The sequence below is a fragment of the Talaromyces marneffei genome, chromosome 4 (genome assembly GCF_009556855.1).
Source record: "Talaromyces marneffei chromosome 4, complete sequence".
In the NCBI taxonomy this organism is placed as follows: domain Eukaryota; kingdom Fungi; phylum Ascomycota; class Eurotiomycetes; order Eurotiales; family Trichocomaceae; genus Talaromyces; species Talaromyces marneffei.
This window is the reverse complement of record NC_072351.1, coordinates 1790297-1802713: the sequence shown is the minus strand read 5'-3', so window position 1 is coordinate 1802713 and position 12417 is coordinate 1790297. Positions and strand designations below refer to the sequence as shown.

Here is a 12417-nt window from a genome sequence, read left to right as displayed (position 1 = left end):
GTTGTTTTTTTCCCTTGAAAATTGTTTGATTTTATTTCATTCTGTCTTGTCTTGGTTTGAGAGAACAGGCTTGTTCTTCTGTTGTCCAGCGATGTATTTCGGCGATGCAAGCAAATTGTGCTTGACTGTATGTGGACATGACTTATGACCTTCATGACCTTTAGAGATAATTGTACAAATCAGGACATTTACATTTATTCATTTATCCTATGTTGTATGTATAACATAATAAATCCCAAATGTGCAGTAACTACTGTATTCGTGGTAGCTATAAGCGCGGCTCTTGGCCACGAGATCTCAGCCGGTCGCCGGTTCTCCGCTCACATGCATCCATCCACTAAAACCACTAAGACCAATACTTGCAACTCCAACTTCAACCTCAATTTGTCCCTTCCATATTCCATTTCACATATTATCTCTGTGTCGCCATACTATATATTGTTCGTTGGAACAATCGAGGAGCTTGACTTGATGAACAGTCCTCAGTGAGCTACCTATTTAGCTACTAAACTAAGTATCTTGTGACGACGTCATCCGCCACTGGTACAAGTGCGGCCACAGTCATCGTGTGTGCGACCATGTCACCTCGTTAAGCTGTATACCGACCTACCACACCCCCCCAAACCAACCTTGTCTATCGCTAGTTACCTCGTCAGTATTGCAAGTTCATGAACTCGCCATCAGGACGCTTGCAACAACCCTCCCAGCCGTCCGGCACTCCCTACAGACAGTGCCCAGTGGGCTTCGGGTCTAAACAAGGACACTCACGTCCCACAACTTCAGTCTCGCATGTTACAGCAGGAACCTCACAACAAACCACAAACATGCCAGCCAATCCAGCTCAAAATCCAACCCCGCGAAATCAACCTGCGACGGAGCAGCAGCAGCAGCCTGCTGCGACAAAGCCGAAGAAAAAGAACCGCAATCGCAAACGGCGCAATCGCAGGCAGTCATTTATTGCTTCTGAAGATTCGGGGCCAATTGCGTCTGAATTATCGGGAGGACTAGCACGCCCGAATCCCGATCAAATACAAGACCGTGTTCCGTTTTACAGAGGCAGGAATTTGAGCAATACAAGCTTGGAGAGTGACGCATTGTTGGACCATCGGTAAGCTATTGTCTAAAGCTGGCTTTCTATATCAGGACTACATACTGACAATTTGGGACTTTAGAGACCAACCCATGATGCGCCCTCGGCGCGAGAGTCGCCTAAGCCAATCTTTCCGGCCCGAATCTTTCAGTCGAGCAGGATCATATTTCCCGAGTTTCGAGGGACCGGGTCCTGGCCAACAGCGCTCGAATTTTAGATATCAACAGAATATATATGATCAGGGTGGAATAGATGAAGATGAGCAAGAAGGCAGGCATATCACTGACCGAACTCCCCTAATAACACCATTGCGAACTGCGAGCCCGTCGAAGCCTGGCTATGGTACGGACTCGAAATCTCCCTTCTCGTCATCCGCGATACATCGAAGGCCGTCGACGGCATCCTCGCCTCTTGCCGCATCTCAGGAATATGACGTTAATAATCCTCCATCGGTTCCGGGGAGCCCTACGGTCGGTGCCACAGATATGGGCTACGACGATGCTATGGTCACCGGGTTAGATTTTCCGGCAGGTACTCGGTCACCAGAGGTACGTCGAAGTTCTGTGGATTTGCTTCGTGATGCAGTCATCAACATGGAAGGCGGGGGTGCCGATGCAAGAAAGGGGGACTCGAGGCCTCCGTCTCCTCCGGCAGCGTCTCCAGATGGCTTGCGACGTCGGCGTACCATTGCGGTTGCCGCGGAGGAAGATGTGTGTTTTCCGTCTGAGATTCCGGAAGACTTCCAACCTCAAATGCACGATTTGGAGACTGGGGAAAAAAGACGCCGGAGAAGGCGCGAGTGGCCTGATCTTTCTGTTCTGGAGGAATGGAGTCGTGAAGAAAAAGAAGAGCAAAGTCTTGAATATCGGGTGAAGAAGATCAGTGAGCCTGTTCTAGTAGGTGGACGTTTACGGCCACAATACATCGGATGGCGGCGGGAAGAAGAAGATGCGCCGTATCGATTTACGTACTTCAACGAGGAATTTCAGAGCACAATACACGCGCAGACGATCTCTGAACTCGTCCAACCTGGAGGAGGGTTTAGGGACCTCTTCATTCCAGATCCACCAGAACTTGAGGATTCTTCGGATGATGAGGAGGATTTGATTTCGCTGCATGACCCACCATCCAACTCAAACTCCAACTCTAATATCAACCAGAATAGCCAGAGCAACAACAATTATCTGGCTTCTAGCATGAACAATGAGAGTACACCGAACCGGGGAACCAACACCCCTGTACACAGCGCTGACGCTCGTCGAGACAGTGGATTGCAATCCAACAACAACAATAACAACCGCTCAGAGACACAGACGCAGACGTCAAACCAGCCAGACGGAAACCAAAACTCGAAACCCAAACGCTATGGACCACGGCCGACTTGGTGGCTTGACGTCCTTTGTCCAACGGACGCAGAAATGCGTGTGATCTCAAAGGCATTCGGAATCCACGCCCTAACAGCAGAAGATATCATGATGCAAGAAGCGCGCGAAAAAGTCGAGCTTTTCCGAAACTACTACTTCCTGAACTACCGCACCTTTGAACAAGACCCCAACAGCGACAATCATCTCGAGCCCGTCAACATGTACGTCGTCGTGTTTCGAGAAGGTTGTCTGAGCTTCCATTTCTCGCAGACACCGCATCCAGCCAACGTTCGTCGACGGATTCGACAATTACGCGATTATCTAATATTGAGTTCTGATTGGATCTCGTATGCTCTCATCGACGATATCACAGACGTCTTCGGCCCTCTCATTCAAACAATCGAGAACGAAGTCGATGAGGTAGACGACACGATCATGGGAATGCACAACACCGTCGACGACTACTCCGGAAACAACAAGGAGAACGGCAAGGGTGACCCCAACAACGACGCCCAATCCACAACCTCCATCGCGCCAGGCGAAATGCTACGCCGCGTAGGCGAATGCCGCAAGAAGGTAATGGGCATGTACCGTTTGCTTAGCAACAAAGCAGACGTAATAAAGGGGTTCGCGAAACGGTGCAATGAGCAATGGGAGGTGGCGCCCAAGTCCGAGATTGGGCTTTATCTGGGCGATATTCAGGATCACATTATGACTATGACGAGTAATCTAACGCATTATGAAACGTGAGTCTTCTTCGCTCAACCTTACTTACCCTGAAAAACAACGAGCAATTAATTGACTGACAAATGGAATAGACTACTGTCGCGAGCACATTCCAACTACCTAGCTCAAATCAACATCCTCATGAACGAGCGCCAGGAGCGAACCGCAGACGTGTTGGGCAAATTGACGGTTCTGGGTACCATCGTCTTACCCATGAACATCATCTGTGGTATGTGGGGGATGAACGTCAAGGTTCCTGGCCAGGAAGTTGATAATTTATATTGGTTTTGGTCAAGTATGCTCCTAACCCATCCCATGCTTATATTGTCTATATAGCATGACTGACTCTGAATAGTTACGGCTGGCCTCGTCTTCTTTGGCGTTGCATCATTCCTGATTGCGAAGAGGGTGTATCGGATTGTCTGATACACTCTCCTTCCCCTACTTGGAATGGATTGAAGAATGGCTTTGATATATATTTTTTCTGGATTCATTTCTTGTATATCTACGCCTTGCATAGAAGGATGGTGTTCTTGGCGTTTTTTTTTTTTAATTGCCGATTTCACTTTTGAATAGATACACGATTCTTGTTATGATATCAGATGTGTACATAGGAGCCATATCTTCTGGTAGATACAAGTACTTGCTATGCAAAACTCCACAAATTTCAAACTAAAAGGATAAGTAATTTTCACGGGTTAGAATTTATATTCCACTCTATATATTTTTTGTCTGCCTGTTTGATTTGTTCATGTTTCTGTCGTTGACATACGGATAGGCAGGTGTACGATAGGGTAAGGAAGTTCAAAACAGATATCGAGAATCTTCTTTCTGATTTGGTTCGTGGTCACATAATCATCATTTGGTCATTATTATTAGAAAACATTCTGATAGGGAATAAGGAAATGTAAAGAAAAAAGAGAGATGGATTGCTCGACTGGTTCCGTCTGTGGACGCAGTTCGAGGGGGAATTCAATGAGTGAATAAATAATTGGATTGCTCCGGCGCTTTTCTTGGTCGTTCCTTGTAATATCATCGCGCCCGGCAAAATGGATATAAAAAGTTCGTAAAAATTCCTTTCTGTACACGCTCCTGTAAACGCGAAGGGGGTATTCGTATTCGACAAAAAAACTCATCGTAAGGCAAATTCAAGTAGTAAAGCTGAACGTATGGAAGTCGCTGTTTTGTACAAAAGGTAGAAAAATCGTTAAAAGTGTTGGTGGGATCATAGCGGATCATGATGAGAATGTTCGACTGATTAGGACGTATCCCTCATCTGTGTCAGAAGTACGAAGATGCTCTTTCGAATTGATGCGGACAGTTTCGTTGCTCGGGATGCTGCCGTTGCCGTCTTCGCCGCCACCTTCTCCATCATCGTCACCATCTTCGTTTGGAAAGACTTGGACCCTGGCACTGATTGATGCAGATCGCTCGCCTGACGTCAATGGCAGCGAATATTTGAAGACACCGCGAACGATCAGTTCAAACGGATGCTGTAATACTCGCTCCCAACGCTCGGTTCCACCTTCCTCTGTCTTGTTCCCTGGTTTGGGTAGACGAATATCTCCGATAGATTCAGAAGTATAGCGCCTCCAGGGTGAAGGATCCAGAATGACGGGAGAATCAAAGCTGAAAACTCGGCCAAGCAGCATTGTCTGAGCATCGCTAGACGGGTCGTCTGGGAATGGAATTGGTTCTGTGCCGTGGTCTATACCATCCATGGTGGATACTTCAGAGCCACTTGAAGGCAGCCGAACCAACTGTGCCAGTCGAGCCCGAAGATTGCTACGTTCGACACGAGGAAAGTCTGGGGGATGTGGACCGTTATCGCGCCAAAACTTGTCGCTGCCGACGTATCGACTTCGCGCGAAGATATTGACATCCATGTTTGCAATGGAGATCGGGAATATATTGGGGTTGACGGCGCTGACATGCACATCAAGCATGATCTCTTGCTCTGAGGCAAGAACATTCGAAAGCTTAGTGACCTGCACATCGGATAAAGGTCGCAACAAGCCAACAAGGAAAGTCGCTGCACCGCCTATGAGGATCAGTATCAAAAATGACGCGATAACGCATCCTCCATATCGAGAGAAGCAATTTCGTTGACGATGCTCAAGATATTCCATCTGTCGCATACTGGCACTGCCCGGTCTGCGACCATTGCGGTTGCGAGACAGACGATTCGAACTAACCAAAGGCGTACGCTCGTCATCGGCACCATCAGCATCGAAGTCGTCTCCGTACTCGTCACTCATGCTCTTGGAACCGCCGCCAATGGTGCGATAGTTTGGATGTGAACGTGGAATGTTATTTCGTCGACCTTGACGGAATCCATTACTGATATAATGGCGAGGCGAGCGAGGCTGTTGTTGAGATTGAGGAAATGGAGAGTCGCTATCAAACAGTGAAGGATATACGCCTCCTCTGCCATGGCGGCCGATATGGTGATGTCGACCAGAGTGTCCATTAGTCTCTCCCCTTCCACTGACACTTCGCTGGTCCATGTCTCCCAAATCGCTGTCGAGGTTGTTGTTATGATTGTTCGTAAATTTCATGCTTCGCTTCACCGTCACACCATTTCCGTCTCTACCGGCAAGACGAGACCGGCTCGCAAATTGCTCAGCTTGGCTAGCCATGGAGGTTGCACTTGGGGTTCGAGAATGATAACGACGTCGGTTCGGCAGTGGCTCTGGAGGGTTGGACTCATAAACAAAAGTTTCGTCAGAATCAGAAACATCTGCGTCATCGATAGCACTAGCAACTTTGGCTTCAAAAATGTCGGCCTTCGAGGAAGCTGTACCGGGAGGGTTGGCTGGCTTTCGGGCAGTCCTTTTCTTTTCCTTTTTGGGGCGAATAGTCTCAACACTAGTCTTCATTCTGATGGTACCTCCTTGATCGTTTCGGGTCGAACTACCCCGTTCTCCAGCACCAACACCCACCGACACCTGTGGTATAGAAGTGACAGTTTCGGTCTCGACGATCATATTCCGGACTGAACCATCGCTCGGTTTACCTCGGCCGCTGTTGAGTGAGGTGAAGGATCTTTGCGGTATAATGGCACCGGTTGGCCGGGTTGTGATAGACGACCGGCGCTTCTCTTCCTTCGATCCGGAGCTTTTATTTCCACCGCTTTCACTGCCACTCTCCACTGCTTGTTGAGCAGCATCGGTAGGTCTAGAAGGTACGTCCTCGATAACGGAGCTTGCTAGCATCGAAACAGGTGTAGACGGTACACTAGACTCTTGCACTGTCTCTAGGGTGGTTCCGGGCTGGCCAGCACCCCTTCCAGAGGGACGACGGGCGCTGATCTCGGCATCTTCATAGACAGCTTTTACTGGAGACACCCGGCCCTCTTCTGGGCTGACTGACGACCTTTTTGTTGATATGTTCGCGAGGGACTCTGTCGTCGTCTCCGAGCGTTTGGAAGTGGTACTGCCCAGCGAAGGACTTCTCGACCCATTTGTGATGGAACTTCGCCGTCTGGATGCGGGCGGTGGTGGCATACTCGAACGGTCTGGGTCGGAAACATCGAGGTTCTTGTCAGCGAGGGCAGAGCGTTGTAAGTCGGGTTTACCGAGTTGTGCAAATGCCTTTTGCACAGCGGCAGGAGACAGGGTGGAGGAGACAGTCGTCGTAGGGGTAGAAGCAGGTCCTGTGCCACTGGCGCCACGACTGGGGCTGGGGCTGTTACTGTTCTTGGTTCGCGAGACTGATCGGTTTGGGGCGGTTTGGTGGTTATTGCTGACTACGCGAGAAGTGAGGCGGACAGGAGAGGGTTCACGCGACGAATTGGTCGAGGTGTTTGCCGACGCCGACGCAGATAGACTTCCTGGGGTCGGTAATCGCGGTACCAAAGACATCGCTGGTCCGGTCAGACGTGGAGGTTGGTATTGGTATTTCGTGTCACCGTCGAGAGGAGGACTTCTGCGACCCGTGCCGGACGATGGACTTGCCCGAGACGAGGATCTTTGGGCAGGCCTATTGGCCGGTGTAGAGGATTCATTGGATGGCATGATGGGGAGGAGTAGAGGATACAGACGACAACGTGAGTGCGGTCATCCAGTCGAATCAGGATGCTCACAGTGATTGAGCAGCACGCATAGGAAACGTAATGTATCAGGTAAGGTATTCGGTGATGTTGGATGATGATGATGAACTGTTGTCGAAAGTCTGCAGCTCGGTAAGCGAAAAATCGTAATTGGCGGATCTTTTTATGCGTAGACGCCCAAAGGGTCCGTCAAGCCGACGGAGCAATGTGTTCGTGTGTGGTCGTTGGAGATGTCAGGATACCAGTTCAAGGAACAAATGAAGAGGAGCCACAAATTCGGGGGGGGCGGACGTGGGAGACAGGATTCAGTTGGCTGAGTGTAGGGCTGGGGGGTTGTGTTTGGATCGGCGAGATGCGGCGAGGCGGCAGTTGGCGGACTGTCGTGCGATCTAAACGGGGGCTAGGCACGTAAGCACTGCAGTCACTGCGCTGGCAGCAAGGCACCAACACAGCGACGTAGCATAAGTGCGCGCGACGTTTTGTAGTTGATTCTAGGTTTGACTGAAGATGGTCTTCATGCAGAGGACGATGCAGTAGAACTGGTCGGGCTGTTTGGTCGCAGGCGGAGAAGATGGAGAAAGATGAAAGGAGAAGAGGAGGAAGGTTGATGGGGAAAGCGGAAAAGGCCAGTCCCAGTCCGCACGCACTGGAAGGACGAACGGGAAAGTGGATTCCTCAGGCGTCAACCGTCGTAACGCCGCCGGCCGGCCGCGGTCTGTTTTTGTTGGGCCTGGCCTGGCCCATTTCGATCTGTCGAGACTCAAGACGCCAATGAGGGCTTCCCACGTCAGGGCGATTTGAGTTGTTCTCCTGTCTGCTTACATATGGTATATCCACTAAGTTAGTCAACTCACGTTAACTATTGCTTATGTTGGCGTATGTCGTCTATTCCCGAGTGCCTCGTGACTGTGCGATGTTCTCCTGAAACTAATACTATTACGACGCATACATTACACAGTGACACAAACAGCCTAGGCAGACGAATAAGGAGAAGTCACATGGTGTGGAAGTAAATTCTAAAAACTCCGTCGGGAAGGCAAGAGTTTCTGGAAGAACCAAAAGGAATAGATTACAAGCGATGTTATTACACCTGCGTGACGCCCCCACAGGCCAATAATACACACAAAACGCTGCAAGCTGAGGACAGCCAGGCGGTGTGTGACCGTCTGAATACAGAGACAAATCCCTCCCTCAGGTAATGACCTCACAAGGAAAAGGAGTCTTTTGATTCTTCTGTTATTTCCTGGTTTTCTCTCTTCCTTGCCCAGGTAAGCAGGACGATGCCGTGAGGATAAGAGCTTTTGGCCAGTGAAGGAGACAGACATGGAGAAAATGGACGAGGCAAAAAGGAAGCCATGACCAGTGCTGGGCTCGATCCGGCGACCTTATCCGATCCACTTTCATGTTACTTGTATCCTGAAGCTGAACCGCCAAGAAAGTCCGGTAGATAATTGGTAGTTTGGCACCCGTGCCGCCAAGCCTGTGAGGTCACGGGCTTGGCGGCACGGGTTTTAGCAACACATGCTCCATAAGAGTACGTACGGAGTACGTGTGAACCGGTCACCGAATAATTCAATTGACCGACAACCTTGATTATATGCTAGGTCTACATCATGTATTACTTCCTTATACGGCCAGAAGGCACGATATAAAGAAATAGTGTAGTTGAAAACTGAGCCTGTCGAGGTTTGTGACCAAGAAAATAATCAGTGTATGTAACATGTAGCGGAACGGCTGTCACGTTTTATATACTTCCGCTGGCCGTCTCCCAAAGTTCTTGATGTACGAAAACTTGACATCAATTGACACTTCCAATCCACCACCGTCACTCACAAATCTTATCACGCATCCATACTTCTAAAGATATGGATGGACGCACCCACCCGTAGCATGCCTAATGATCCAAAGACCCAGCGTGTCCGATTGCCTCCATGTGGCGGTTCATATATAACAAACCTGACACCTAGCAATGACACACTCAATGCAAAACACGAACGGAGCGCTGAATGTACTTCCTGTTGAGATTCATCTCATCATCATCGATTACCTGGGCTACACTGCTCGCATCGCCCTGGCATATACCAACCACTACTTTAATGAGATTGTAGTCCGCCAACCGCCAGCAACCAGAGAAGGGAAACTGGAGTTTGTCTGTGACGCGGAGACGTGGCCAATGTTTGTCCGAACTCCTCGAATTTCTATTCTTATTCATATTATTACTATCCACTGGATTGACCAATCCTGCAGATATACAAATATCAACTATCTTGCATGCAATCAATGCCTAAAACTCCGCCCAATTCACGCCTTTGCAGACAAACAACTCCGGGGTAAACGGTCGCGAGGCTACTCCGACAATAATCGTCGTTTCTGTATTCGATGCGGGATTCAGAAGCATATCTACCTACCAGGGCACCTCATACCCATTGACAAACCAAACGCAGCAAATACTCACGGCTTCGGGTTCTCCATCTGCTGGTGCTGTAAGTTCCATGGACGTGGCTCCTACTGTCTAGTGTTTGGCAGCTGTGAGGACTGCGAGCAGGTGCCTCCGACATTACATTATATCTGGAGCCCGACTCGTCAGCCATGCATGCAACATTTCAACTGTCTTTGCTGTGGCCGGGAAGGGAGTCTTGAACAAGACGAACAGCCTTTGCGCGGTCAGATTGATGATATTATTCGTCAATACAGAGTTCGAGCAACATAAACAACATTTATGATTCGATTTACCACAATTAGTTTATCACTACCCAAGTGATTCGTCAGACAACAACCAACATCAACGCGAACGAAGAGACCGTTGAGCTACATGACAAACTATCTCACAGCTGCGATCGCTCATCTCGTGAGATCCAAGGATGTTTCTTCTCCGGTGCCTGGACAGTCCGATCTAAGCGATCCCGGAGACGTGTCTGAATCCACATAGGCATCGAACGCAGATTGAAAGTGATCCAATCCGCCGTGGCTGAGACACCGACATAGCCGCTCTTACCTTTCAACATCTGGTTAACCACAGCCTCTGCAACGGTTTCTGGCTCCAACAAAGGACTGAGGAAGCTGTCCTGGGGGATCATGTCGCGCGTCACAAAGGTCTTCGCATACGCCGGAGTAACCAAGACGGTTCGCACACGGGGCGCATTATATCGCGTCACAAGCTCTGAAGTTAGGCCCTCGTGAAGATTGATGGTGGCCGCCTTGCTGGCGCAATAAGCCGTCATACCGGGTGTCGTGCAATTGCCACCTTGCGAAGCAACGGTGACAATCATACCATGATTCCGGTTTATAATGGCCGGGAGGAATTGACGCAAAATCTTGTATTGCGCAAGTGTATTAACTTCAAACATCTTCTGGATCTCCCTGTCTGTGTTTTCCAGAATCGGGCGAGCATAGATGATACCAGCATTATTGATCAAGATAGTTGGATCACCACCAAATGCAGTCCGAATCTCCGCTGCGGCCGCTGCAATAGCTTCAGAACTGGTGATATCGCACTTGAAATACCTGACACCGGCCGGCAGCGTATAATCAGGCGCAATAACATCCAAAATCGCAATCTTAGATTTCGCTCTCTCCGCCAACATCAACACCTGCTCTTTACCGAACCCGTTACTACCACCAGTGACTACAATGATTTCGCGAGGCCAGTCATATCTATCACCGGTGCCACGATTTATGACGCGACGACCAAGCCAGGAGTTCACGCGGCTGACTAACCCCAGTGCGAGAGCGATGCGAAGCCAGTTTAGGGCTCCGTCGCGTCTCTGTGGTAGGTAGGGAGCGTTGGAGGGCGCATATTGGAATAAAAGAACAGCTAGGAGGGTTTTCACGGGGGAGAAGACAGTGTTTCCTAGAATCGATGTGACAAAGTCGGCCGTAAACCCTACCGAAACATATCCGGTCAGCTTTTTATTAAGAGGATCGGGGGAAAGACCGGCATCGTATACCTACCTTCTCTCGGTAGAATTCGATTCGGCATCTTTTGTTCTTAGATACGTAGATTCAGCCACTCAATAAAGTTATTATCCGTTTCGTTACTTGTAAATAGACCGAGAAGAATGTACAACATAACATTCACCGCCATACAATCAAAGTATATATGCAAAAGCAAAAACAATAAATCAAGTTCCTCTAGAGGAAAGAAAAATGGCCTGTGTCGCACCAGCCAAATCACACAGCAGAATGCCCAGCCCAGCCCAGCTCCGCTCTGAGCAGAGCACAGAGTGAGTGCAATGTCAGTGTTCCCCTCATTCACAATACCAAAAAAAAAGAAGGCGTAGAAACTAAAAAAAGCCACTAAATGTCAAATGGGAGGGGGGGGGGGGGGAGGGAGTCAACCTCGGTTTATGGAGCAGGACCCATATCGAAGCTACGTCCAGCCATTATGGGTTTGGCTGACTGGCTGGGTTGGTCTTTTTGGGGTACGTACTTGTTTTTACGGGGGATTAAACCGTCAAGGTTTTTGCCTTGTATTTTGGTTCGATCATTTTTACTCCTCCTGTCTTGTTAACTAGTTAGTCCGAGTTATGTTAACTAACTAGTTAGTTACCTACGGCAATGTGGTTGTCATACACTTATTCCTCCCCGTCCAGATACTACAGGAGTTATTTGGTCTTGGGGTGTGTTTCACGATGGGGCGTATGTAGTATGTACTCCGGGGTCGGGATGTGGTGCATTTAGGCTAAGCACGCGATCTTTCCTCCCTGGGAGGACGTACATCATCTATGAATGGTGGTTGTGTCTGCTCGTGGGTGCCTGCCTGGCTAGCTTTGATCATCGATTAAGTGATGCTCGGAATAGGAAAACATTTATTAAACCCTAATCCGAGCCACACCAGTGCTACAGAAGTACACTTTCTTACATCTTCAAGTACGATGTGTCGGCGAGCCGCGGTAGAATATCCAAGTCGAGATGGACTTTGGGAGTGTAGATTCCAATCGGACATGATGGTATTCGAACTGACTTCTCCCCTCTAAATTGGTATAATATAGGATAGACCATCAAAACAGACAACAATGCATCAACCGACGCACCCAAACGAAAATGACAAGATAATATATATAAATAGTCCAAAATATACAATAAAGCCCAAATTCAAAAAAAAAAAAAAAGACAAAAAAAGAGAAAACGAATCGCCGTCGCTCATTCGATGCTAGAAGAGAAAGAACAAGCTGTAAAATATCAAG

The 12417-nt window shown here is 48.8% G+C and overlaps 4 protein-coding genes across 4 annotated transcripts; 2 read left to right on the top strand and 2 right to left on the bottom strand.

Moving 5' to 3' along the window:
* Positions 1 to 824: 824 nt before the first annotated feature.
* EYB26_005690 (uncharacterized protein) lies at positions 825 to 3606 on the top strand (the record flags this gene model as incomplete). Its single annotated transcript, XM_054264973.1, has 4 exons — positions 825 to 1108; positions 1173 to 3200; positions 3273 to 3475; positions 3536 to 3606. The coding sequence occupies 4 exons, from the start codon at positions 825 to 827 to the stop codon at positions 3604 to 3606; spliced, it is 2586 nt and encodes an 861-aa protein (XP_054120948.1).
* An 809-nt stretch (positions 3607 to 4415) lies between these two features.
* Positions 4416 to 7196, bottom strand: EYB26_005689 (uncharacterized protein; the record flags this gene model as incomplete). Its single annotated transcript, XM_054264972.1, has 1 exon — positions 4416 to 7196. The coding sequence occupies one exon, from the start codon at positions 7194 to 7196 to the stop codon at positions 4416 to 4418; it is 2781 nt and encodes a 926-aa protein (XP_054120947.1).
* A 2016-nt stretch (positions 7197 to 9212) lies between these two features.
* EYB26_005688 (uncharacterized protein) lies at positions 9213 to 9941 on the top strand (the record flags this gene model as incomplete). Its single annotated transcript, XM_054264971.1, has 2 exons — positions 9213 to 9406; positions 9479 to 9941. The coding sequence occupies 2 exons, from the start codon at positions 9213 to 9215 to the stop codon at positions 9939 to 9941; spliced, it is 657 nt and encodes a 218-aa protein (XP_054120946.1).
* Positions 9942 to 10056: 115 nt separating this feature from the next.
* EYB26_005687 (uncharacterized protein) lies at positions 10057 to 11210 on the bottom strand (the record flags this gene model as incomplete). The annotated part of the gene is made up of 2 exons (XM_054264970.1): positions 10057 to 11114; positions 11183 to 11210. The coding sequence occupies 2 exons, from the start codon at positions 11208 to 11210 to the stop codon at positions 10057 to 10059; spliced, it is 1086 nt and encodes a 361-aa protein (XP_054120945.1).
* Between the last annotated feature and the right edge of the window lie 1207 nt (positions 11211 to 12417).